General features: G+C 53.9%; 1 protein-coding gene across 1 annotated transcript; it reads right to left on the bottom strand.

The window, feature by feature from the left end:
* Window positions 1–305: 305 nt before the first annotated feature.
* LOC134609263 (zinc finger protein 605-like) lies at window positions 306–27,823 on the bottom strand. Its single transcript, XM_063452904.1, has 6 exons — window positions 27,756–27,823; window positions 14,303–14,365; window positions 11,833–12,729; window positions 4,516–4,614; window positions 3,182–3,898; window positions 306–2,006 (listed from the first exon to the last, which is right to left on the bottom strand). Exons 3-6 carry the CDS (start codon window positions 12,722–12,724, stop codon window positions 1,093–1,095), a joined length of 2,622 nt encoding a protein of 873 aa, XP_063308974.1. The 5' UTR covers window positions 12,725–12,729; window positions 14,303–14,365; window positions 27,756–27,823; the 3' UTR covers window positions 306–1,092.

The following is a 27,823-nucleotide window of genomic DNA, read 5'->3' on the forward strand; positions in this document are numbered from 1 at the left end:
CCCCACATCAGTTTAAGTACCATATAAGGATCGTACTAGGTACCATTTTAGGTATGCCATTATGAATAAGTAATTGTTTTGCTGCCGTTATCCTGTAGGCTTGTGCATACAATCTTATTCATATCTCCGATTTGGGCAAATATCTGTTTTTTGCGCAAATAGATTTCTGTTCTGAGGACACTGAAAACTTTAGAAGAGTTCCTCTTTTACTAAGTTTGTCACACTGTGTTGGTGGTGATCTCCACTTTTATTTTAAGGGCTTTATTAAAAGTTATGTATTAATTACACTAGGGCTCTCATCCTCCTCCTTTCTGTGCATACTACTTTTGTAGTTCCCTAAGGGTTAACCCCTTGCCTCCGAGTGCTCCTCTCAGGCTTCCAGGTCTCTTTTGTTTTGTCCTTCCTAGCCGAAAAGAGTTCCAGGCACTCGAGGACCAAGTACCGCTGCACTCATTTGGAAGACAAGATGGCCGCCATTCTTTCTGCCACATGTTCGGTTATAGGAAATGGCGGCCACCCAGGGGAAGCACTCATTGTTTCCCTTGCGGTTTTCATACTTAAGGGGCTGGTGTCAACGTTCTAATTGGGGCAAAGGGGTGGTCCTCATTTGGGATGACGAACGGCCAAAGAGGAACCACTCGAAATAACAGGGGAAAAGACACAGTACTGTAACAGGGGAGGTACGGACAGCCAAATAAGGGAATAAACGTAGCTGGCAAGTGTCTATTCAGCTACAAAAGCCATTTTTTCATGCAGGCTGTGTGAGTCACGGCCAGGCCTGTAACTCCTAAGTGGCAGAGAATTGAGCAGTGAGATGCTGGGACATGATCTATACACCAAAACTGCTTCATTAAGCTAAAGTTGTTGTAGTGACTATAGTGTCCCTTTAAGGTTACACACTATGTTAATGGCTGGTGTTAGCCGAACCAATCAGATCTCCGTATGAGCAATCAGTGAAATGCACAGTTCAATGATTACACTAAAAGACTCAGGGTTAGTTTTAAAACGGACAGCTGTATTTTATTGCGGCACTGCTTACATTCCTTCTATTTTGCCAGGTAAGCAGATTATCGAACACAATAAACAACACAATTAACTATTTAGAATACCACCGGCGTTGGACTTGGAACACTCCGGTTGGAACCTCTGGTGTCTCACAAGATGCTCTTTGCGACCATATCTCTTCCCGCAAAGTAAACACGGATAGGGTCTCTCCCCAGTGTGTGCTCTCTGGTGCCTCAGTAGGTGCTCCTTCTGATTGAAGCAGCTCCCACACTCCGTGCACTTGTACGGCCTCTCTCCAGTGTGGGTCAGCTTGTGCTTGCTTAGCCAGGAGCTCCGAGTAAATTTCTTCTCACATAGATTGCAGGAATAGTGATTCTCCCCAGTGTGCGTTCGATGGTGGATCATAAACTGCGAGTATCGGTTAAAACTTCTCCCACATTCCACACAAATATATGGCTGCTCGCCAGTGTGGGTCCTGCGGTGTGTAACTAGTTGGGAATTCTGACAGAAGCTCTTACCACACTCAGAGCATTGATAAGGACGCTCCCCGGTGTGGATCCTGCGATGGGTAACAAGCTGGGAGCTTTGGGTAAAACGCTTTCCACACTCTGTACATAAAAAGGGCTTTTCCCCCGTGTGAGTCCTCTGATGGCGCAGATAGTTTGGTCGATTATTGAAGCCTCTCCCACAAATACTGCACACAAACAGACTCCATGTCAGATTATTCCTCCCCAGCTTATCTTTCCTTTCTGGACACACCGAGGAGCTGGTGTCTGAGTACCGCCTGTCTGCCAGCTGTAACTGATTTGGAGCAACCTGCATGATGGAGGGTTTACCAAAGGATCCCTGTACTAGCTCCGGGTTTCTCTGAACCTCCTGGCGGAACAGTGCTCTGCAGTACTCCTCACCCAGGTACACCGGGGAGCAGGCCTCGTTCCTCTCCTGCTTGATACCCTCAGTGACTGGAACCACTTGCCGGCCTGTCTTTCTTTGCTGGTCGCCTAAAGAGAACACAGACATTATGGCAAGAGTGGAAAAAGGGAAACCAGAGGCTGCATGTAGTTATTATCTTCCTCTCTACCTATCCTATCAATTGACTATCTATAATCTATTCCTAAATATATTTCAGTATCTATCTCCCTCTCTATCCATCTGTATATTCTACCTCTCTCTGTATACAATATATTAACACTATAATAACATAGACAATTTCTATGTAATAAGTATTAATCCCTTAAGGACACATGACATGTGTGACATGTCATGATTCCCTTTTATTCCAGAAGTTTGGACCTTAAGGGGTTAAAGGATCATTATAGGGTCAGGTACACAAACATGTATACCTGACCCTATAGTGTTAAAACCACCATCTAGCCCTCCTTACCTCGCTAAATACAGTAAAATCTTACTTTTATTCCAGTCTGCAGCTGCTGGCTCTATCTCTGATCTGCCTGCTTATAAGAAGAAGAGAAGTGATTCTCTGAGCCAATCACAATGCTTACCCATAGGAAAGCATTGGATTCCCTGAGACTATCAAGGAGGCAGAGCCAACACAAGCCAAACACAGCCCTGGCCAATCGTCTTCTCCTCATAGAGATACATTGTGTCAATGCATCTCTATGAGGAAAGTTCAGTGTCTCCATGCAGAGGGTGGAGACACTGAATGTCAGTCACATTGTGCAGCACTGCCCAAGGAAGTACCTCTAGCAGCCATCTGAGGAGTGGCCAGTGGAGGCATCCCTATGCTATAATGTAAACACTGCATTTTCTCTGAAAAAAACTGTGTTTACTTCAAAAAGTCTGAAGGGAATGATTATACTCACCAGAACAAATACAATAAGCTGTAGTTCAGGTGACTATACTGTCCCTTTAAGTGACATCTTCACACATGTGGGATAGCTGGTAAATATTAGCAAGTCTTTAGTTCAGCTGTGCTCCCGATTGTGATTTATTGATTTATTGGTTCTAGGTGTGAGTACTTGGGTTAAGGCGCCTATCTCAACAGCGTACTCTGCATTTAGTGACGATACTACCCTTGCCTTTGCTCTCCCTATCCCCTATCATGCTCAACCCAGAAAACTTCTCTCAGATTACAGTTTTTATCCTAAAATGACAGTCAAGCAATAAATAGCTCAAACCACACACTGCATTAAACTGAAAAATGCAGGTAACCTACCCCTGGTCTGGTTCTGATGGCACTGGCTCCCCCTAGCTTTCTGGTGTCGAGCCAGATGTTCCTTGCGGCTGAATCGCTTTTCGCAGGTCTGGCATGGGAAAGGCCTCTCCCCGGAGTGGACTCTTTTATGCCTCAGGAGGTGTTTCTTCTCGTTGAATGACTTTCCACATTCTGAGCAGGCGAAGGGTCTTTCCCCAGTGTGAACCCGAACATGGATGACGAGTTGGTAGTAGGAACTGAAACGTTTCTCACATTGCTTACAGGGGAAAGGTTTCTCCCCAGTGTGGGTCCGATTGTGGTTGTAAAGCTGGGAGCTGCGGCAGAATGTCTTATTACAAAGCGTGCACGAGAAAGGCCTTTCTCCTGTATGGATCCTCATGTGCATAGCCAGCCGGCACTTGTGAGCAAAGCATTTCCCGCACTCCATACACGTGAAGGGCTTCGCTATGCTGTGCGTTTTCACATGTCGCAGATGGTTGGACTTGTTGCAGCTGACTTGGCCACATTGCATACACATGTACACCCTTCTCTGGGGCTCTATTCTGGCTTTCTGCCTCAGGTTACTCTGTGAATGCCCCCTGAAGCCATAGTCATTTTTTTCTGGCAGTAATACAGAATTTTCCAGATATTTGTAATGCTCAAAAGCAATTTTTTGTTCCTCAGGTTCTTGCTTGATCCCATTTGGAAGCTTGTCCCCAGGTATCATATTATCGCCATCTGTGGATAAAGCACAATATTAGCCGACATGAACACACAAGAATCCTAACAGAAGGACGTTTCTGTATGAGAACAACTCCAAGGTAAGGTTCTAACCAGGACCAGTCTTCAACCAGCTTGGCTTTATTCGCAGAACTTTCAATAATTTAGTGTTCGACGGCAACAAGGCACCTGACGCAAGTTAAATGATTAAATCAGGAACTGTGGAGAATTTACGAAGAACTGCAAATTCAAGGCAGTATATTAAATTAAGGTCACTTTTAGTAAAGGAAGACTGACATTTGACACTCCTTCTAAGCCAACATATAGAGGATGTTAGTCCGCTTTTACTGAAACACTACCAAGGGTCACCATCAGGGGGCGACAGGCCAAGATGTATCTTGGAAAGTGTGTGGCTGGAATGTATATTGAGCAGAGCCCAGTCAGTTGTTTTGTAAGGGGCCTCTTGAGTTCTGTTGACGGCCCAGACACTGCTTATTACTAAATCAGAGCTCGTTTTTTAACATCACCTGATCTCAACATACAGGTAAAATGCTTAGAGACAAGTAGAGGAAATTAAAGTAAAATGACAAACTGTTGCAATGGATGGTCCGGTCTGACCAGATGTGGTTCCTTACCTTGAGAGCCAGTTACAGGAGTGCTGATCCTTTCAGAGTTATCAGACGGACTCTCTTCTACCATATCAGACATGACTTCCATCTTTATAATAGTTTTATCTGCACAAGAAAAGGAAAGTGGGGTTACCAAGATTCCCAAAAAAGCAAATTAAATGAAGAGGACGATGAGGTTCTTGGCATCACTGTGTTCTCTTTAAATGTCTTTAAAAAATAAATTATGGTCCTGGCTTGTTATGGGAGTCCTTTGCAGAGCCTGACTTCGGGACATTTTCTACGAGAGGGAGGCTAGGCATGACTGGGATGACCCCCATGAGGTAGAGCAGGACCTGGCTCACCTAGCAACCCTGGAGTGGGAACTGGAGCAGGACTACCGAGATCTCTTCCACTCCATTGGGAAGGCTCAGCAGGACAGCAAGGGGACAGACCCTGATCCAGACCCCTTCAGCTGGGAAGATATTGTAGAGCTTTACTGGGAGGAACCCCAGGCGGCAGGTGGAGATGGGACTGAGGTCTCTCCACCAGCCCTACAGGGATGCGGTTTAAGAAATTTAACAGAATGCTGTATTGTGAATTTAAATGTAAGCAAGATCAGACTGTTAAACAAAAGACATAAAATCACCACATCCCCTGATAGCCCTGATCTGGGCGACCAACATATCCAAAAATCACCCAGATCAGTTCAGGTATTCAGGAATTTTATGGAAGTTACATTTTGACCACTCGGTCCACTTTGGGAATTCGAAGGGAAATATAAAATACCGAACATATAGCTTCAGGAGTAGTTTATTCTTACCGAACGCCGTTCGACTCCCGTTCGAATAGCCGAACATTTGTTGAAGGTAAGTAGTGAGCGGAGTTCAGGCCGTCGAGTGTCCGATATGAATTCCATGTACTCGACGACCAAACACCGCTCAGTTTGCTCGCAGCTTAAGATGGACGCCGCCAAGTGTTCGAATGCCGCTTCGAGAATTCAGGAGTTCGAAGTGCCACTTCGAGAGTTCGAAGTGCTGCTCCACAAACGGTTTATTGCAGGGGCCATAGTCACAGGGCAGGAGGCTGGCAAACAGGCTCCTCCAAAAGCCAGTGGCGAGGTTACTTTCGCCACAGTCGGTCACTCTGGGGATCACATGTACTTATGGCAGTAACGTGTTTTTTTCCTCTGTCCTTGGAGATAATTGGATTACTTCCCAATTATCTCCAGGATAGAAGACTCTGTGGAACTTGTTTTGGGCAGAAAAGCCATGCTTCCTTTGGTCACAAAGGACTTCGATCTATCTTTTGAACCAATGGACCAATGTGGATGATTTTTACATGTGTATTTGGAGTATGCTGATTCTGAAAATGTAAGTTTTATGTGAATGTGATGCATACTTTTAAAGTTATGAATAATGTGGAAAAACTGTATTTCTCTGTCTGTGATAATTACATTACCCATTGTGTAAGGTAATTGTTTCACAGGCAGAGGGGAGGATTTTGTGTGGGAGTGTCTGAGTGTATTGTACATGTTTATTGGTTGTTTTCCAAAACCCTGTGGGTGGTAATAATGTGTATATAAGAACAATAAACCCACAGCTCTGTCTGTTCACTGCTTGACCGTCAACACAGAGCTTTGTCTCGTTCTTGGGGGGATTTATTGTATGCTGTTCCAGTTCGACTGCTAGGAGTGTAAACCTATTCGTATGGTTTTTCCTATTCAGCTGTTTATGGCATTCATATGGTTTCCTGTTCGGGCCAATTGGTGTCTTTGGTAGCTGCCTGTATATCTGGAAGGGGAAGATCTACTAAACGGTTTAAACCTTTAATGCCTGGGGGTGCCGTTACAATGGGTGGCAAGCGGCGGGATTGTTCCCACAGCCAGAAGGACAGCTACAGGAGACACCATTCCGTGGATTTACAAGTTGGGGGCAACTCATGTCCCAGTACAGCGACCCTAAAAGCAACAGAATGGAACCAGCAGTGTTATACGAGGAGGAGGACCTGGATGCATTAAGGAAAGGCACCTGGTACCAGGCCCTGGATAATGTACAATACCAGCGGGGTGAGAGTCTCCCCAGTGAAGAGCAGTGGTTGCAGAAGCAAGTGGCCCTGCGGATGCCCTTCCTGGGAGAGCAGCCCATGGAGGAATGGGTGAAGGAACTAGAGCACCGGGTATGGCAGGAGGATGCCTACCAGGCACTCTGGTGGTATATGGCACAGTATATACCCTGGACAGCCGAGCATGACAAGCCAGAGGGAGAGGAGTTTGATGGTCCTGGCTTGTTATGGGAGTCCTTTGCAGAGCCTGACTTAGGGAGCCCTGTGCAGACCAGACTTCAGGACATTTTCTACGAGAGGGAGGCTAGGCATGACTGGGATGACCCCCATGAGGTAGAGCAAGACCTGGCTCACCTAGCAACCCTGGAGTGGGAACTGGAGCAGGACTACCGAGATCTCTTCCACTCCATTGGGAAGGCTCAGCAGGACAGCAAGGTGACATACCCAGATCCAGACCCCTTCAGCTGGGAAGATATTGTAGAGCTTTACTGGGAGGAACCCCAGGTGGCAGGTGGAGATGGGACTGAGGTCTCTCCACCGGCCCTACAGGGATGCTGGGCGGTCAGCCCAGATCCCCAGCGGCAGATTGATTTGCAGGGAATAGAGAGACGTGTCTTCTTTCCCCAGCAGCAGTGTGAAGTGCAGGGAGTGGAGAGCAACGTCTCCCCTCCCCAGCGGCAGTGTACCTTGCAGGGAGAGGAGAGCAGCATCCTCCCTTCCCAGCAGCAGGGTGAGCTACAGGGATGCTGGGCGGTCGGCTCAGATTCCCAGCGGCAGTGTGATATGCAGGGAATTGGGAGCCCAGTCTCCATTCCCCAGCGGCAGTGTGATATGCAGGGAATTAGGAGCCCGGTCTCCATTCCCCAGCGGCAGTGTGATATGCAGGGAAAAGGGAGCCCAGTCTCCATTCCCCAGCGGCAGAGTGATTTATTAGGAATTGGGAGCCTAGTCTCCATTTCCCAGCGGCAGGCTGAGTTACAGGGGGCAGAGACAGCTGGTCCTGTCCCCCAGCGGCAGAGTGAATTGCAGGGAATTGGGAGCCCAGTCTCCATTCCCCAGCGGCAGAGCAATGTACAGGGAATTGGGAGCCCAGTCTCCATTCCCCAGCGGCAGAGCAATGTACAGGGAATTGGAAGCCCAGTCTCTATTCCCCAGCGGCAGGCTGAGCTACCGGGGGAAGAGATGGTCGGTCCTGTTCTCCAGCAACAGGGCTGTTTAGCCAAAGGGGAGACAGTTGGTCTCCCCCTCCAGCAGCAGAGCTGTGTATCCAAAGGGGAGACAGTCGGTCTCCCCCTCCAACAACCAGGCTCCAACCAGGCTACTTCTGTGGTAGCGCTGGCACCAGGGCAGAGTAACGCTGGTCTCTGCCCACTCAGCAACCCACCAAGGCAGCTTACCAGCACCCAGCACAGCTCTACCCAGGTGTAGTAACCAGTTATTGTGGGTGGGCTGTACTGCTGATTGTGTTTTGTGGGTGGGCTGCTGGACTAACCAGGGCACTGACCGGCAGGAGGTCAGATACCCTGTTAGTCTGTTTGGAAAAGGGGAGAGATGTGACGAGACCAATCTCGCCACTTTGCATTGGAGGAGCCTGGTTGCCCGCCTGCTGCCTTTAGACTATGGCCCCATGTTGAAACGCTTGATTTTCCCCTGCAAAGACATGAAAGCCGGGTCATTCGGTGCTTGCCCTGTTTGAGCGGTGATACCCCAGATAGCTATGCCATGGAGTCCATTCGTATAATGAAAGACTATGGGAAAGACTTTGGCTCCATGGCAATTTAACTGTATGTGTGTGGTCTGAGCGCCATTCAGTAATAATGTGTGCTCAGACCTAAGCTATCTGGGGATATGTTGCATGTCTGTATTTTATGTAATAAATATAACCTTGTGTATTTTATTGTATTTTACTGTCTTTTTACTGTCATGTGCTTAATGGAGTTTTGCCTCTGTCCTTGGAGATAATTGGATTACTTCCCAATTATCTCCAGGATAGAAGACTCTGTGGAACTGGTTTTGGGCAGAAAAGCCATGCTTCCTTTGGTCACAAAGGACTTCGATCTATCTTTTGAACCAATGGACCAATGTGGATGATTTTGACATATGTTGGTATTTGGAGTATGCTGATTCTGTATGTGATGCATACTTTTAAAGTTATGAATAATGTGGAAAAACTGTATTTCTCTGTCTGTGATAATTACATTACCCATTGTGTAAGGTAACTGTATCACAGGCAGAGGGGAGGATTTTGTGTGGGAGTGTCTGAGTGTATTGAACGTGTTTATTGGTTGTTTTCCAAAACCCTATGGGTGGTACTAATGTGTATATAAGAACAATAAACCCACAGCTCTGTCTGTTCACTGCTTGACCCTCAACACGGAGCTTTGTCTCGTTTTTGGGGGGACTTACTGTATGCTGTTAGAGACTGATTGCCAGGAGTGTAAGCCGCTTAGGTGCTTTTCCGGTTCAGCTGATAGCAGCTATTCGTGAGGTTCCAGTTCGGGAGTTTGGAGTGCTACTTGGTATCCTGTTTGGGAGTTTGGGGTTCTGCAGTAGCTGTGCCTGTGTCTCTGGAAGGGGAAGATCTACTAAACGGCGGTTTAACCCCTTTATGCCCGGGGTGCCGTTACTTGTGGCAAATATCCCTATGCCATGAGCTCCTGGAGGAGCTAGCTAGCCTCCTGCCGAAGGACTATGAGCCATGTAACTGATACTTAAAATACTCTGTTCATACGTTTTCCCTTATTCAGTTTGGTTACCGAACAAACCCACAAATTGCCTCTGCTTCTCTATATTCCCCATACTCAGACCACCTCTGGGCTTGTTAACCTCTGTTAACCTCTCCTGACACCTCCATCATCGGTTCACACTTTCTTATCCCAAGTGTTGCTGGGTGGCCACTGTTCGCATGAGCGAACACGTGGGAAATTAGTTGGTGGCCATCTTGGTGCACGAACGCAGGCAGCGGTGTTAGGGCGTCGAGTGTATGGACCTAAAATTAGACAAACTAACTCACAAACACCGCTTAACTTAGACAAATGCCTGCTTCTTTTCTAACCATCTCAGAAGAGCACTGTTCGGTAGGATTGTTCGCACGAACTAGGCGAACAATCGCTACCTAGAAACCAGAGAATCTGTTTGGTATTTATTTTGTTTTGGGACTCCTGAAAGTGACCGACTGCTACCACTTTTCTTATGGAACTATTTTTGGCAGAAGCCTTGTGAGCGGTCTGTCAAAACATTACCCAGGTGGCATTTCGGCTGTGTCCGTTGGAAGTGAGCACTTTTTGGATATGTTGGGCGCTCAGATCCAGGCTATCCGGGGATATAGGACTTGTGTGTGTAATATTGTGTGTGTTTTGTACATTGTATCTCTGTGTCTGGGAGATAATTAGTTTAAGCAAAAGTACACTCAATTATCTCCCAGACACAGAGACTCCAGGGAGGAGTCTGTATTGACTTGCAGGGAGACTGTGGCGTATGTAACCTGCTTGCCAGCCTCTTGCCCCAGGACTATGGGCCCTGCAAAAAAAACTGCAAAATTAATTTTAAAAGACTCAGTTTGTTGGGTTCCCTGTGCTGTTCGGGAACCGAACAGATCCACGAACTAAAGACCACCTGGGAACTTGCTAAACATTATTGACACCTTGTAACGATTCTAACCGCAGTGTTCTGAGTGTTCATCTGGGTGTCCGCCATTCGTATGCCCGAAGACGTGGTGGCGGCCATCTTGTTCCCCAGTGAACGCAGGCAGCGTTCCCGAACTCCAGAACTTTACCCTGGTGGCGATTCGGCTGTGTTCGTGGGATCTGGGCTCCATTCGCATATGTTGGGCACTCAGATCCAGGCAATCCGGGGATGTATAGACTGTGGGGGTTCCTATGTGGGAAATATGTATTTTATGTGTTTTTAATATTTTGTACTGTGCTAAGTCACAGTGACACTGTATTTTATGGCACATGGTGGGTGTGGTTATGGGTGTGTTTGGAGGCGTGTCACTATGCTCAGATTCTGTATATAAGTGAGCCATTTTGCTGGAATAAACAGACTATCCCCAGCATTTAGTCTCGACTAATGTCTGTGGGGGGAAGCTATACTTGCTATAATCACATGCTATAAAGCTATACTCTCTTTGAAGAGAGGTCTTCCCACTGGAAGCTGGATTCAGGTTTTGGTCCAGGGTGGAAAGGGACAGTGCGGTGCTTATGGTACTCTGCGACAACTAGGAAGCCAGGTACCCAGTCGGGGTGCCAGGCGGTCCGCCACAGAGACCCCCTACTGGGGGTCTGTGTATAAATTGCCTGAACCATGCCCCATTAAACCAGTTCACTCCCAGCATTAAGTCTTGGCTAATGTCTGAGGGGGAAGGCTATGATCACTCAGCTTGCTATAATCACTCCACAGCTATACTCTCTGTAGAAGAGCATTATTCACTAGAAACTGGATCCAGGACCCTGTTCCAGGGTGGGAAGTGACGGCAAGACCCCAGCCAAGGCTAGCGGCTGAAGTGCTGATGGAGTCCCAGCAAAAGCTAGGGAGCATGCTTGGCGGAGGTACCCAGTCGGGTTGCCAGGCAGTTCGCCACAACGTGTTTAAGGGTCGGTCCTTCTAGCGGTCACATTGTACTTATGGCAGTGACGTGTTTAAGGGTCGGTCCCTTTAGCAGTCACATTGTACTTCTGGCAGTGACGTGTTTAATGGTTGGTCACTCCCAAGGTCACAGAGTACTAATGACAGTGATGTGTTTAAGGATTGGTTCTTCTGGGGGTCACAGTGTACTAATGACAGTGACGTGTTTAAGGGTTGGTCCCTCTCGGGGTACAGCGTACTAATGGCAGTGACATGTTTAAGGGTCAGTTCCTCTTGGGGTACAGCATATTAATGGTAGAGACGTGTTCAAAAGTCGGGCCCTCCCAAGGGTCAGAGCATACCAGGGTCAGATGAGAGTGACAAGATTAAAGACAGTCGTAGAGACACCATGATGGGACACCTAGAAGCATATCATTCTGGTCTAATACCCCATCCCCAGTACATTCAAACCGCTTCAAATCGAGAGATTTACCTATTGAGCATGAGGTGTCTGCTCGCTGCACATTAACAAAAAATGACAAAGGCACTCAGGAACTAAGCATTGTGAGCTGCCTAACTGACAACCTTGGTGGACTGTCTTCAGTGGCGGTAAGTTATACAAATAGCTGCTGCTAAAAGTCACTCTCACTGGATTTCTACTAGTCAATGGAATTCCCAATATGTAAAATTAATTTGCAGAGAGTTTGAGAGACTTACCCGGGTCAGGTTCCTTATTGGCACTCCTAGTATTTGTTCTCCATTTTGTAGTATTCCCAGTAGCCTGAATTTTGAGTGACACTTTCTTCTTGTACCCGGCGCACTCAGTGTTCTTAGCCTTGCTATGTCGCATCAGGTGCTCTTTTCGAGCGAAACCTGTTCCGCACTTTGAACACATGAAGGGTTTCTCCCCTGTGTGGAGTTTACTGTGTCTTATCAAGTGCTCCTTGCGGCTGAAACATTTTCCACAGTCCATACACAGGAATGGTCGGTTACCTGAGTGGATCTTCTGGTGGGCCACCAATTTACACATCCATTTGAAGCATTTTCCACACTCTGTGCACATGTATGGCATATCTTCCCACATGTGTTCTGCCAGCTGGTCATCCTGGCTGAAGGTTCTCCCACATTCCGAGGAGGCATGTTGTTTCTCCCCACTGTGTGTTCTCTTATGCCTCACAAGTTGAGAGTTTTGATTGAAGTCTTTTCCACATTCTATATAGACAAAAGGTTTTTCTTCTGTGTGGGTCCTCATGTGACGTAAATAGTTGGATTTATCTCTGCAGGTTCTCCCACAATCTGAGCATTCATAATGGACTTTCCTTTTGTAATTTGCCTTTCTGGGAAAATGTCTCATCACATTGACTTTTGGCATCTCTGCAATAATTGTAGGTTTTATCTTATTTTTCAAACTTGTCATTTCTGTGGCATGAATTTCAGGATTTACAGAATCAGGGTCCGATTTAAACAGTTTCTGCTCAAAGGACAGGAGAGATGGGACTTCTCCAATCTGTACATCCTCAACTTTAATGCCCTTGTAGTCACATGGTAGAAGTTGTTGGGGACAACTTGGTGGACTTAAGGTTTCATTGTATTCCTTTTCAAAGTCCATAATGGCTAAAAACAAAGAAACCAATTATATTTGTTCCAAATGTATAATCAGAAGATTCTTGACATAATCTAGATTGTTGGCTAATTTGAGCAAGGCTCTCGATAACCTCGTGTTTCTTGTTAACATTAGTTATGATCTATTTCTAATTTGCCTCACTTTACAACTGTAAATTGTTGCAGAATATTTTGGAACGCTATAAATGCTAAGGAAAATTCTGAGCACCATAACCACCACATAGCTGCACTATGGTACCAGGAGAGCCCTGGAATCCTCCACTGTAGGCAGTCAAACAGCTTTAGGACACTTTTAACCTGGAGTCCGCTAATCACAAGTGCCTAAAGCTTTTTAAGGATTCCCCTCTCTGCTCAGTATGGTGGCCGAGCAGGGAAGGCATAGGGAAGCGCAGATGAGCGTCAATGGAAACATTGGAAAAGGTAAAATAGCTCTCAGGGACTCTAGCCTGACGAACACTGTCACTGAGGGGATAACGATAAGCAGCATTACTGCTCCTGGATATAATATAACGTTTGGAATGTGAGGAAGGTTCACAACAGTGTTACTTTTGGCGTCAAATATAAATTTAGTTCTAGTCATAGTCTTTCGACTAAAAAGCCATTTTAGTTTAAGTCGTATTTTAGACAATTAAATCTACAGTAGACTTTAGCAGACACAATCTAATGGGTTTAGTTAAAGCCTCTGTCACTTTTGCCCCTTCCCCAGCCCCTCTTTTTCTAACCCCCAGCCCGTTTGAGTGTCTCCCCCCCCCCCCCGCCAGCCGCTCTGTGCGTCTCTTTCTCTCCATAGCCTCATTTGTGTGTCTCTTCCCCTTAGTACCTTGCCTCTTTCTCTCCCAGCCCCTCTATGTCGCTTTGTATCCCCCCCAGCCACTCAATGCATCTTATCTCCCCCACATATCTCATTCCCCCGTGCCCATTTGTCTCTCTTCCTCCCCTCAGCCCCTTCACGTGTCTCAATTCCTTCCTCCAGCCCCTCCACGTGCTCATTTGACTCATTCTCCCAGCCCCTCCCGGTCTCATTCCCCCAGGTGTCTCATTCTCCCAGCCCCCACTTGTTTCTGATTCCCCCTGCGCCCCAATGGGTCTCATTCACCCAGCCCCCCCCCCGTTGGTCTCATTCTCTCAGCCCCCATGTTTCTAAATCTACCAGTCCCCTGTGTATCTCATTCTCATTCTCTCAGCCCCCCCATGTGTCTCATTTACCCAGCCCCCCCATGTGTATCAATCCCTCAGCCCCCCAATGTGTCTCATCCTCCGACCCCCCATGTGTCTCAATTCCCCAGCCCCCCATGTGTCTTATTCCCTCAAATTTCAATTTAGTTTTATTCAGTTTAGTCTTTTGACTAAAAAGCTATTTTAGTCGCATTTTAGTCATCTGAATTTTTTGTCGACTAAATCTGATAATTGTTAGTTGACGAAATTACACTGATTCACAAGGCATCATGATATAAATAGTTATCTGAGGAAGCCCGTGGTAAAATCAATGTGAGATGTACACATGACCCACATACTGTCTGCCACGTGGAACAGTTTTTGTGGCCATTTGTGCAAATCTTCTCACCTGTCGTATTTGGAGCACAATAATGGTTCTGCAGGAGACAGACATGGACATCAACAGCAGCTCCTAAAACAGAAGGCATTATTTGTCACTGCATTCTCCCAAATATTCTTCATTAACTTGGTTTCACCATATAGAGAGTTAACGGTTTACCCCAACCAAAGAAAACACTGATTGTCAACCAACCGATGAAAATCAAGACAGAATCTAAAGGTAATCTCCGATTCAGCAAGGGGTCCAGGTTACAGCCTTAAGAATGACCTGATATAACTTTCTATGTTTATTCTTTGGGTCTATCATTAAGGGGTCCTAGCCCTCATTTATAAGAACACAAAACAAAGAATTTAAAACTTCTAAATTAGACATCTAAAGTATTAAAAATCACCAATCAACGATTAAAAAATGATTATGAATCCAGTTCCAAACTATAACAGTGCCCGGAAAAAGAAATCTGTAGCGTTGCTCCCTGTGACAGATCACCCTGTCCCTGGAATCATTAAACGACTATTTTTACAATGCATAGCCCGGTATACGAACATCATTGAACAGATTATCCCATTTAGTTCGTATACCGAACAAAGTACAGAACGGACAGACCACCCAAAACAGTCATGTGCCGCTCATTGACCTTCTTAACTCCCATGATCACCTTCGTAACCGCAATTACCACAACATTCAAAGCAGTTGGCTGGGTGGCGCCGTTCGTATGAACAAACACGTGGCGGCGGCCATCTGTAGCAGCAAATGCGTACAGCGGTGTTTTGTCGTCGAGTGTATGGAACTAAAATCGGGCACTCGACGGCGCGAACACCGCTGGGACTTCCATCCCCACGCACGTTCGGTTCTATTCATCTGGGAAGAGTGGCGTTTGGTGGGAACACACTCCCAAACGGGGGGCACACGACCAACACACGCACAAACTGTTATATTCATGGTTTTATTGTGTTTTGTACTCCTGAAAGACCGAGCCTTGATCTGAGCAGCCATTAAATCCAAAAATGGCTCAGATCCCACGAATATAGCCGGGGTATAGATTAGACCGACCGCACACGAGGAGCCTGCCCAAAATAGTTCCATGAAATTAGGCTGTGCGGTTGGTCTCTTTCGGGAGTACAACCAAATAAACTGTTCGTGCGTACGTTCACCCAGTGTCTCTAGTTCGGGAGTTTGTTCCCACCGAACGCCACTTTCCTCAGACGAATAGTCGAACGTAGGGGTGAGTGGAAGTACCGTTGAGTGTCCAATAACAGTTCCATGCACTTGACGACCAAACACCGCTGGTTGCGTTCGATAAAGCAAGATGGCCGCTGCATCATGATCGTCCATACGAACGGCGGCCATCCAGCCGACCACTTAGAACGTTTAAGTTCCTACCGTCCGCCACTCACACTGTGCTCCCCCACCTCCTGTCACTCACATTGTGCTCCCCCACCTACCCTCACTCACACTGTGCTCCCCTACTCACGCTGTGCTGCCCCATTCACACTGTGCTCCCCCACCTCCTCCCACGCACACTGTGCTCCCCCAGCTCAACTCACCCACTGTGCTCCCCCAGCTCCCCTCTCTCACACTGTGATCCCCACCTCCCCCCACTCACACTGTGCTCCCACATCTCCCCCAACTCACGCTGTGCTCCCCATCTAACCCACTCACGCTGTGCTTCCCCACCTCCCCTCTCTCACACTTTGCTCCATCTTCCCCCCACTCACACTGCGCTCCCCCATCTCCCCCACTCGCACTGTGCTCCCCATCTCCCCTTATTTACACTGTGCTCCCCATCTTCTCCCACGCACACTTTGCTCCCCCACTCACACTTTGCTTCCCCATCTCCCCTCATTCACACTGTGCTCCCCCATCTCCCCTGACTCACACTGTGATCCCCCACCTTCCCTCATTCACACTGTGCTCCTCCCTCCACTCACACTGTGCTCCTCCCCCACCCCACTCACACTGTTCTCCCCTACTCACACTGTGATCCCCACCTCCCCCACTCACTGTGCACCCCCACCTCCCCTCTCTTACACTGTGCTCCCCTGGCTCCCCATTCTCACGCTGTGCTCCCCACCTCCCCTCTCTCAAACTGTGCTCCCCACCTCCCCCCACTCACACTGTGCTCCCCCACCCCCCCCCACTCACACTGTGCTCCCCCACCTCCCCCCACTCACACTGTGCTCCCCCATCTCCCCCCACTCATGCTGTGCTCCCCCACCTCCCCTCTCTCATACTGTACTCCCTACCTCCCCCCACTCGCACTGTGCTCCCTCATCTCCCCCACTCATGCTGTGCTACCCCACCTCCCCTCTCTCATACTGTACTCCCTACCTCCGCACAATCACACTGTGCTCTCTACCTCCCCCCACTCACACTGTGCTCCCACATCTCCCCCAACTCACGCTGTGCTCCCCCATCTACCCCCATTCACGCTGTGCTTCCCCACCTCCCCTCTCTCATACTGTGCTCCCCCACCTCCCCCCAATCACACTGTGCTCCCCATCTCCCCCCACTCATGCTGTGCTCCCCCAGATCCCCTCTCTCATACTGTACTCCCTACCTCCGCACAGTCACACTGTGATCCCCACCTCCCCTCTCTCACGCTGTGCTTCCCCATCTCCCCCCACTCACACTGTGCTCCCCATCTCCCCCCATTTACACTGTGCTCCCCCATCTCCTCCCACGCACACTTTGCTCCCTCACTCACATTGTGCTCCCCATCTCCCCTCACTCACACTGTGCTCCCCCATCTCCCCTCACTCACACAGTGCTCCCCCCACTCACACTGTGCTCCCCCATCTCCCCTGACTCACACTGTGCTCCCCCACCTTCTCTCACTCACACTGTGCTCCTCCCCCACTCACACTGTGCTCCCCCACTTTCCCCCACTCACACTGTGCTCCACACCTCCTCCCACTCACACTTTTCTCCCCTACTCACACTGTGCTCCCCACCTCCCCCACTCACTGTGCTCCCCATCTCCCCCCATTTACACTGTGCTCCCCCATCTCCTCCCACGCACACTTTGCTCCCTCACTCACACTGTGCTCCCCCATCTCCCCTCACTCACACTGTGCTCCCCCCACTCACACTGTGCTCCCCCATCTCCCCTCACTCACACTGTGCTCCCCCCACTCACACTGTGCTCCCCCATCTCCCCTCACTCACACTGTGCTCCCCCCACTCACACTGTGCTCCCCCATCTCCCCTCACTCACACTGTGCTCCCCCACCTTCTCTCACTCACACTGTGCTCCTCCCCCACTCACACTGTGCTCCCCCACTCACACTGTGCTCCCCCACTTTCCCCCACTCACACTGTGCTCCCCACCTCCTCCCACTCACACTGTTCTCCCCCAATTACACTGTGCTCCCCACCTCCCTCCACTCACACTGTGCTCCCCCATCTCCCCTCACTCACACTGTGCTCCCCCCACTCACACTGTGCTCCCCCATCTCCCCTCACTCACACTGTGCTCCCCCCACTCACACTGTGCTCCCCCATCTCCCCTCACTCACACTGTGCTCCCCCACCGTCTCTCACTCACACTGTGCTCCTCCCCCACTCACACTGTGCTCCCCCACTCACACTGTGCTCCCCCACTTTCCCCCACTCACACTGTGCTCCCCACCTCCTCCCACTCACACTGTTCTCCCCCCAATTACACTGTGCTCCCCACCTCCCTCCACTCACACTGTGCTCCCCCATCTCCCCCACTCACACTGTGACGCCCACCTCCCTCCACTCACACTGTGCCCCCCCACCTCCCTCCACTCACACTGTGCCCCCACCTCCCTCCACTCACAATGTTCTCCCCATCTCCCCCACTCACACTGTGCTCCCCCATCTCTCCCCACTCACACTGTGCTCCCCATCTCTCCTCGATTACACTGTGCTCCCCATCTCCCCCACTCACACTGTGCTCCCCCATCTCCCCCCACTTACACTGTGCTCCCCAACTCCCTCCACTCACACTGTGCTCCCCCATCTCCCCCCACTCACACTGTGACCCCCACCTCCCTCCACTCACACTGTGGCCCCCACCTCCCTCCACTCACACTGTGGCCCCCAACTCCCTCCACTCACACTGTGGCCCCTACCTCCCTCCACTCACACTGTGGCCCCCACCTCCCTCCACTCACACTGTGCCCCCCACCTCCCCCATTTACACTGTGCTCCCCCATCTCCTCCCACGCACACTTTGCTCCCCCACTCACACTGTGGTCCCCACCTCCCTCCACTCACACTGTGGCCCCCCACCTCCCGCCACTCACACTGTGCTCCCCCATCTCTCCCCAATTACACTGTGCTCCCCACCTCCCTCCACTCACACCGTGCTCCCCCATCTCCCCCCACACACACTGTGACGCCCACCTCCCTCCACTCACACTGTGCCCCCCCACCTCCCTCCACTCACAATGTTCTCCCCCATCTCCCCCCACTCACACTGTGCTCCCCCATCTCTCCTCGATAACACTGTGCTCCCCATCTCCCCCACTCACACTGTGCTCCCCCATCTCCCCCACTTACACTGTGCTCCCCCATCTCCCCCACTTACACTGTGCTCCCCCATCTCCCCTCACTCACACTGCGCTCCCCCACCTTCCCTCACTCACACCGTGCTCCTCCCCCCACTCACACTGTGCTCCCCCATCTCCCTCCACTCACATTGTGCCCCCCACCTCCCTTCACTCACAATGTGCTCCCCCCACTCACACTGTGCTCTCCCATCACCCCTCACTTACACTGTGCTTCCCCCACTCACACTGTGCTCCCCCATCTCCCCTCACTCACACTGTGCTCCCCCACCTTCCCTCACTCACACCGTGCTCCTCCCCCCACTCACACTGTGCTCCCCCATCTCCCTCCATTCACATTGTGCCCCCCACCTCCCTCCACTCACACTGTGCCCCCCACCTCCCTTCACTCACACTGTGCCCCCCATCTCTCCCCACTCACACTGTGTTCCCCATCTCTCCACACTCACACTGTGTTCCCCATCTCTCCCCACTCACACTGTGCTCCCCATCTCTCCCCACTCACACTGTGCTCCCCCATCTCTCCCCACTCACACTGTGCTCCCCCATCTCTCCTCAATTACACTGTGCTCCCCCATCTCTCCTCAATTACACTGTGCTCCCCATCCCCCCACTCACACTGTGCTCCCCATCTCCCCCCACTCACACTGTGCTCCCCTACTCACATTGTGCTCCCCATCTCCCCCCACTCACACTGTGCTCCCCCCTCACACTGTGCTCCCCCATCTCCCCCCACTCACTCTGTGCTCCCCCACTCACACTGTGCTCCCCCACTCACACTGTGCTCCCCCATCTCCCCCACTCACTCTGTGCTATCCCACTCACACACTGAGCTCCCCCACCTCCTCCCACTCACACTGTGCTCCCCCACCCACACTGTGAGTGTGCTCCCCCATCTCCCCACTCACACTGTGCTCCCCCATCTCCCAACTCACACTGTGCATCCCCACCTCCCCCACTCGCACTGTGCTCCCCCCCACCTCCCCCCACTCACACTGTGCTCCCCCATCTCCCCCCTCACACTGTGCTCCCCCATCTCCCCACTCACACTGTGCATCCCCATCTCCCCCACTCACACTGTGCTCCTCCCCCACCCCCACTCGCACTGTGCTCCCCACCTCCCTCCACTCACACTGTGCTCCCCCATCTCCCCCACTCACACTGTGCTCCCCCATCTCCCCCACTCACACTGTGCTCCCCCATCCCCACTGTGCTCCTCCCCATCTCCCCCCACTCACACTGTGCTCCCCCATCTCCCCCACTCACACTGTGCTCCCCCATCTCCCCCACTCACACTGTGCTCCCCCATCCCCACTGTGCTCCTCCCTATCTCCCCCACTCACACTGTGCTCCCCCATCTCCCCCACTCACACTGTGCTCCTCCCCCCTCCCCCCACTCACACTGTGCTCCCCATCTCCCCCACTCACACTTTGCTCCCCCATCTCCCCCCCACTCACACTGTGCTCCCCCCACCCCATACAATGCTCTCTGTCCCCCAAACTCTATAAGTGTCTCCTCGCATAACAACCCTCTGAATACAGAGCCCCCACCCAGTATGACACCTCCCCAAATAACGGTGCTAACACCCCTAACACAGTTACGGGTCTGACCCACCTCACACTGTGCCCCCACACCTCCCTGCACTCCCACTGTGCCCCCACACCTCCCTCCACTCACACTATGCTCCCCCATCTCCCCCCACTCATACTGTGCTCCCCCGTCTCCCCCCACTCACTCTGTGCTATCCCACTCACACACTGTGCTCCTTCCCCCTCCCACTCACACTGTGCTCCTCCCCCTCCCACTTACACTCTGCTCCACCACCTCCCCCCACTCACACTGTGCTCCCCCATCTCTCCTCAATTACACTGTGCTCCCCATCCCCCCACTCACACTGTGCTCCCCATCTCCCCCCACTCACACTGTGCTCCCCTACTCACATTGTGCTCCCCATCTCCCCCCACTCACTCTGTGCTCCCCCCACATACACTGTGCTCCTCCATCTCCCCCCACTCACTCTGTGCTCCCCCCACACACACTGTGCTCCCCATCTCCCCCACTCACTCTGTGCTATCCCACTCACACACTGAGCTCCACCTCCTCCCACTCACACTGTGCTCCCCCACCTCCCCCCACTCACACTGTGAGTGTGCTCCCCCATCTCCCCACTCACACTGTGAGTGTGCTCCCCCATCTCCCCACTCACACTGTGCTCCCCCATCTCCCCACTCACACTGTGAGTGTGCTCCCCCATCTCCCCACTCACACTGTGCATCCCCATCTCCCCCCACTCGCACTGTGCACCCCACCTCCCTCCGCTCACACTGTGCTCCCCCCACTCACACTGTGCTCCCCCATCTCCCCCCACTCACTCTGTGCTATCCCACTCACACACTGAGCTCCCCCACCTCCTCCCACTCACACTGTGCTCCCCCACCTCCCCCCACTCACACTGTGAGTGTGCTCCCCCATCTCCCCACTCACACTGTGAGTGTGCTCCCCCATCTCCCCACTCACACTGTGCTCCCCCATCTCCCCACTCACACTGTGCATCCCCATCTCCCCCCACTCACACTGTGCTCCCCACCTCCCTCCACTCACACTGGGCTCCTCCCCCCTCCCCCCACTCACGCTGTGCTCCCCCATTCACACTGTGCTCCCCCATCTCCCGACTCACACTGTGCCTCCCCATCTCCCCCACTCACACTGTGCTCCTCCCCCTCCCCCACTCGCACTGTGCTCCCCACCTCCCTCCACTCACACTGTGCTCCTCCCCCCTCCCCCCACTCACACTGTGCTCCTCCCCCCTCCCCCCACTCACACTGTGCTCCTCCCCCCTCCCCCCACTCACACTGTGCTCCCCCATCTCCCCACTCACACTGTGCTCCCCCATCTCCCCCACTCACACTGTGCCCCCCTCCCCCACTGTGCTCCTCCCCATCTCCCCCACTCACACTGTGCTCCCCCATCTCCCCCCACTCACACTGTGCTCCTCCCCCCTCCCCCCACTCACACTGTGCTCCTTCCCCATCTCCCCACTCACACTGTGCTCCCCCATCTCCCCCACTCACACTGTGCCCCCCTCCCCCACTGTGCTCCTCCCCATCTCCCCCCCACTCACACTGTGCTCCCCCATCTCCCCCCCACTCACACTGTGCTCCCCCCACCCCATACAATGCTCTCTGTCCCCCAAACTCTATAAGTGTCTCCTCGCATAACAACCCTCTGAATACAGAGCCCCCACCCAGTATGACACCTCCCCAAATAACGGGGCTAACACCCCTAACACAGTTCCGGGTCTGACCCCCCCTCACACTGTGCCCCCACACCTCCCTGCACTCCCACTGTGCCCCCACACCTCCCTCCACTCACACTATGCTCCCCCATCTCCCCCCACTCACACTGTGCTCCCCCGTCTCCCCCACTCACTCTGTGCTATCCCACTCACACACTGTGCTCCTTCCCCCTCCCACTCACACTGTGCTCCTCCCTCTCCCACTTACACTGTGCTCCACCACCTCCCCCCACTCACACTGTGCCCCCCAAGTCCCCCCCACTCACACTGTGCTCCTCCCCCCTACCCCACTCACACTGTGCTCCTCCCCCCTCCCCCCAATCACACTGTGCTCCCCCACTCACACTGTGCTCCCCCATCTACCCCACGCACACTGTGCTCCCCCATCTCCCCACTCACACTGTGCATCCCCATCTCCCCCACTCACACTGTGCTCCTCCCCCACCCCCACTCGCACTGTGCTCCCCACCTCCCTCCACTCACACTGTGCTCCTCCCCCTCCCCATCTCCCCCCACTCACACTGTGCTCCCCCATCTCCCCCACTCACACTGTGCTCCCCCATCCCCACTGTGCTCCTCCCTATCTCCCCCACTCACACTGTGCTCCCCCATCTCCCCCACTCACACTGTGCTCCTCCCCCCTCCCCCCACTCACACTGTGCTCCCCCATCTCCCCCACTCACACTTTGCTCCCCCATCTCCCCCCCACTCACACTGTGCTCCCCCCACCCCATACAATGCTCTCTGTCCCCCAAACTCTATAAGTGTCTCCTCGCATAACAATCCTCTGAATACAGAGCCCCCACCCAGTATGACACCTCCCCAAATAACGGTGCTAACACCCCTAACACAGTTACGGGTCTGACCCCCCTCACACTGTGCCCCCACACCTCCCTGCACTCCCACTGTGCCCCCACACCTCCCTCCACTCACACTATGCTCCCCCATCTCCCCCCACTCATACTGTGCTCCCCCGTCTCCCCCCACTCACTCTGTGCTATCCCACTCACACACTGTGCTCCTTCCCCCTCCCACTCACACTGTGCTCCTCCCCCTCCCACTTACACTCTGCTCCACCACCTCCCCCCACTCACACTGTGCTCCCCCATCTCTCCTCAATTACACTGTGCTCCCCATCCCCCCACTCACACTGTGCTCCCCATCTCCCCCCACTCACACTGTGCTCCCCTACTCACATTGTGCTCCCCATCTCCCCCCACTCACTCTGTGCTCCCCCCACATACACTGTGCTCCTCCATCTCCCCCCACTCACTCTGTGCTCCCCCCACACACACTGTGCTCCCCATCTCCCCCACTCACTCTGTGCTATCCCACTCACACACTGAGCTCCACCTCCTCCCACTCACACTGTGCTCCCCCACCTCCCCCACTCACACTGTGAGTGTGCTCCCCCATCTCCCCACTCACACTGTGCATCCCCATCTCCCCCCACTCGCACTGTGCACCCCACCTCCCTCCGCTCACACTGTGCTCCCCCCACTCACACTGTGCTCCCCCATCTCCCCCCACTCACTCTGTGCTATCCCACTCACACACTGAGCTCCCCCACCTCCTCCCACTCACACTGTGCTCCCCCACCTCCCCCCACTCACACTGTGAGTGTGCTCCCCCATCTCCCCACTCACACTGTGAGTGTGCTCCCCCATCTCCCCACTCACACTGTGCTCCCCCATCTCCCCACTCACACTGTGCATCCCCATCTCCCCCCACTCACACTGTGCTCCCCACCTCCCTCCACTCACACTGGGCTCCTCCCCCCTCCCCACCTCCCCCCACTCACGCTGTGCTCCCCCATTCACACTGTGCTCCCCCATCTCCCGACTCACACTGTGCATCCCCATCTCCCCCACTCACACTGTGCTCCTCCCCCTCCCCCACTCGCACTGTGCTCCCCACCTCCCTCCACTCACACTGTGCTCCTCCCCCCTCCCCCCACTCACACTGTGCTCCTCCCCCCTCCCCCCACTCACACTGTGCTCCCCCATCTCCCCACTCACACTGTGCTCCCCCATCTCCCCCACTCACACTGTGCCCCCCTCCCCCACTGTGCTCCTCCCCATCTCCCCCACTCACACTGTGCTCCCCCATCTCCCCCCACTCACACTGTGCTCCTCCCCCCTCCCCCCACTCACACTGTGCTCCTCCCCCATCTCCCCACTCACACTGTGCTCCCCCATCTCCCCCACTCACACTGTGCCCCCCTCCCCCACTGTGCTCCTCCCCATCTCCCCCCCATTCACACTGTGCTCCCCCATCTCCCCCCCACTCACACTGTGCTCCCCCCACCCCATACAATGCTCTCTGTCCCCCAAACTCTATAAGTGTCTCCTCGCATAACAACCCTCTGAATACAGAGCCCCCACCCAGTATGACACCTCCCCAAATAACGGGGCTAACACCCCTAACACAGTTCCGGGTCTGACCCCCCCTCACACTGTGCCCCCACACCTCCCTGCACTCCCACTGTGCCCCCACACCTCCCTCCACTCACACTATGCTCCCCCATCTCCCCCCACTCACACTGTGCTCCCCCGTCTCCCCCCACTCACTCTGTGCTATCCCACTCACACACTGTGCTCCTTCCCCCTCCCACTCACACTGTGCTCCTCCCCCTCCCACTTACACTGTGCTCCACCACCTCCCCCCACTCACACTGTGCCCCCCAAGTCCCCCCCACTCACACTGTGCTCCTCCCCCCTCCCCCACTCACACTGTGCTCCTCCCCCCTCCCCCCAATCACACTGTGCTCCCCCACTCACACTGTGCTCCCCCATCTACCCCACTCACACTGTGCTCCACCACCTCCCCCCACTCACACTGTGCCCCCCACCTCCCCCCACTCACACTGTGCTCCCCACCTCCCCCCCACTCACACTGTGCTCCCCACCTCCCCCCCACTCACACTGTGCTCCCCACCTCCCTCCACTCACACTGTGCTCCCCACCTCCCTCCACTCACACTGTGCTCCCCACCTCCCTCCACTCACACTGTGCTCCTCCCCCCTCCCCCACTCACACTGTGCTCCCCATCTCCCCCCACTCACACTGTGCTCCACCACCTCCCACTCACACTGTGCTCCACCACCTCCCCCCACTCACACTGTGCCCCCCACCTCCCCCCACTCACACTGTGCCCCCCACCTCCCCCCCACTCACACTGTGCCCCCCTCCCCACTGTGCTCCTCCCCCCTCCCCCACTCACACTGTGCTCCCCATCTCCCCCCACTCACACTGTGCTCCACCACCTCCCCCCACTCACACTGTGCTCCACCACCTCCCCCCACTCACACTGTGCCCCCCACCTCCCCCCCACTCACACTGTGCCCCCCACCTCCCCCCCACTCACACTGTGCCCCCCTCCCCACTGTGCTCCTCCCCATCTCCCCCACTCACACTGTGCTCCCCCATCTCCCCCCACTCACACTGTGCTCCCCATCTCCGCCCCACTCACACTATGCTCCCCCATCTCCCCCACTCACACTGTGCTCCTCCCCCTCCCCCCACTCACACTGTGCTCCCCACCTCCCCCCACTCACACTGTGCTCCCCACCTCCCCCCACTCACACTGTGCTCCCCACCTCCCCCCCACTCACACTGTGCTCCCCATCTCCCCCCACTCACACTGTGCTCCACCACCTCCCACTCACACTGTGCCCCCCACGTCCCCCCCCACTCACACTGTGCCCCCCTCCCCCACTGTGCTCCTCCCCATCTCCCTCACTCACACTGTGCTCCCCCATCTCCCCCCACTCACACTGTGCTCCTCCCCCTCCCCCACTCACACTGTGCTCCTCCCCCCTCCCCCACTCACACTGTGCTCCTCCCCCACCCCCACTCGCACTGTGCTCCCCACCTCCCTCCACTCACACTGTGCTCCTCCCCCTCCCCATCTCCCCCCACTCACACTGTGCTCCCCCATCTCCCCCCCACTCACACTGTGCTCCCCCCACCCCATACAATGCTCTCTGTCCCCCAAACTCTATAAGTGTCTCCTCGCATAACAACCCTCTGAATACAGAGCCCCCACCCAGTATGACACCTCCCCAAATAACGGGGCTAACACCCCTAACACAGTTCCGGGTCTGACCCCCCCTCACACTGTGCCCCCCCCACTGTGCTCCTCCCCATCTCCCCCACTCACACTGTGCTCCCCCAACTCCACCCACTCACACTGTGCTCCTCCCCCTCCCACTCACACTGTGCTCCTCCCCCCTCCCACTCACACTGTGCTCCTCCCCCCTCCCCCCACTCACACAGTGCTCCCCATCTCCCCCCACTCACACTGTGCTCCACCACCTCCCACTCACACTGTGCTCCACCACCTCCCCCCACTCACACTGTGCTCCACCACCTCCCCCCACTCACACTGTGCCCCCCAGCTCCCCCCACTCACACTGTGCCCCCCAGCTCCCCCCACTCACACTGTGCTCCTCCCCCCTCCCCCACTCACACTGTGCTCCTCCCCCCTCCCCCCACTCACACAGTGCTCCCCATCTCCCCCCACTCACACTGTGCTCCACCACCTCCCACTCACACTGTGCTCCACCACCTCCCCCCACTCACACTGTGCCCCCCACCTCCCCCCCACTCACACTGTGCTCCCCACCTCCCTCCACTCACACTGTGCTCCTCCCCCCTCCCCCACTCACACTGTGCTCCACCACCTCCCCCCACTCACACTGTGCTCCACCACCTCCCCCCACTCACACTGTGCCCCCCACCTCCCCCCACTCACACTGTGCCCCCCACCTCCCCCCACTCACACTGTGCCCCCCTCCCCCACTGTGCTCCTCCCCATCTCCCCCACTCACACTGTGCTCCACCACCTCCCCCCACTCACACTGTGCTCCACCACCTCCCCCCACTCACACTGTGCCCCCCACCTCCCCCCCACTCACACTGTGCCCCCTTCCCCCACTGTGCTCCTCCCCATCTCCCCCACTCACACTGTGCTCCCCCATCTCCCCCCACTCACACTGTGCTCCTCCCCCCTCCCCCCACTCACACTGTGCTCCCCCATCTCCCCCCACTCACACTGTGCTCCTCCCCCTCCCCCCACTCACACTGTGCTCCCCATCTCCCCCCCACTCACACTGTGCTCCCCCATCTCCCCCACTCACACTGTGCTCCTCCCCCCTCCCCCCACTCACACTGTGCCCCCCTCCCTATCTCCCCCACTCACACTGTGCTCCCCCATCTCCCCCCACTCACACTGTGCTCCCCCATCTCCCCCCCACTCACACTGTGCTCCCCACCTCCCTCCACTCACACTGTGCTCCCCACCTCCCTCCACTCACACTGTGCTCCCCCATCTCCCCCACTCACACTGTGCTCCCCCATCTCCCCCCCACTCACACTGTGCTCCCCCCACCCCATACAATGCTCTCTGTCCCCCAAACTCTATAAGTGTCTCCTCGCATAACAACCCTCTGAATACAGAGCCCCCACCCAGTATGACACCTCCCCAAATAACGGGGCTAACACCCCCAACCCAGTTCCGGGTCTGACCCCCCGCCCCCCGCAGTATTGGGTATCTCTCCCCCCCTCCCCCCCTCCTCTATTCATCCCATCCCGCGTACCGGGAATACCCCCCTCCCTCCCCGGGTCTCACATGGTATCGGCTCCTGTGTCTGTCTGCTTCTCCCCGTGTCTCCCCTCCCCTCACTGCCGTGCTCCCCC

The sequence above is a fragment of the Pelobates fuscus genome, chromosome 4 (genome assembly GCF_036172605.1).
Source record: "Pelobates fuscus isolate aPelFus1 chromosome 4, aPelFus1.pri, whole genome shotgun sequence".
Lineage (NCBI taxonomy): Eukaryota > Metazoa > Chordata > Amphibia > Anura > Pelobatidae > Pelobates > Pelobates fuscus.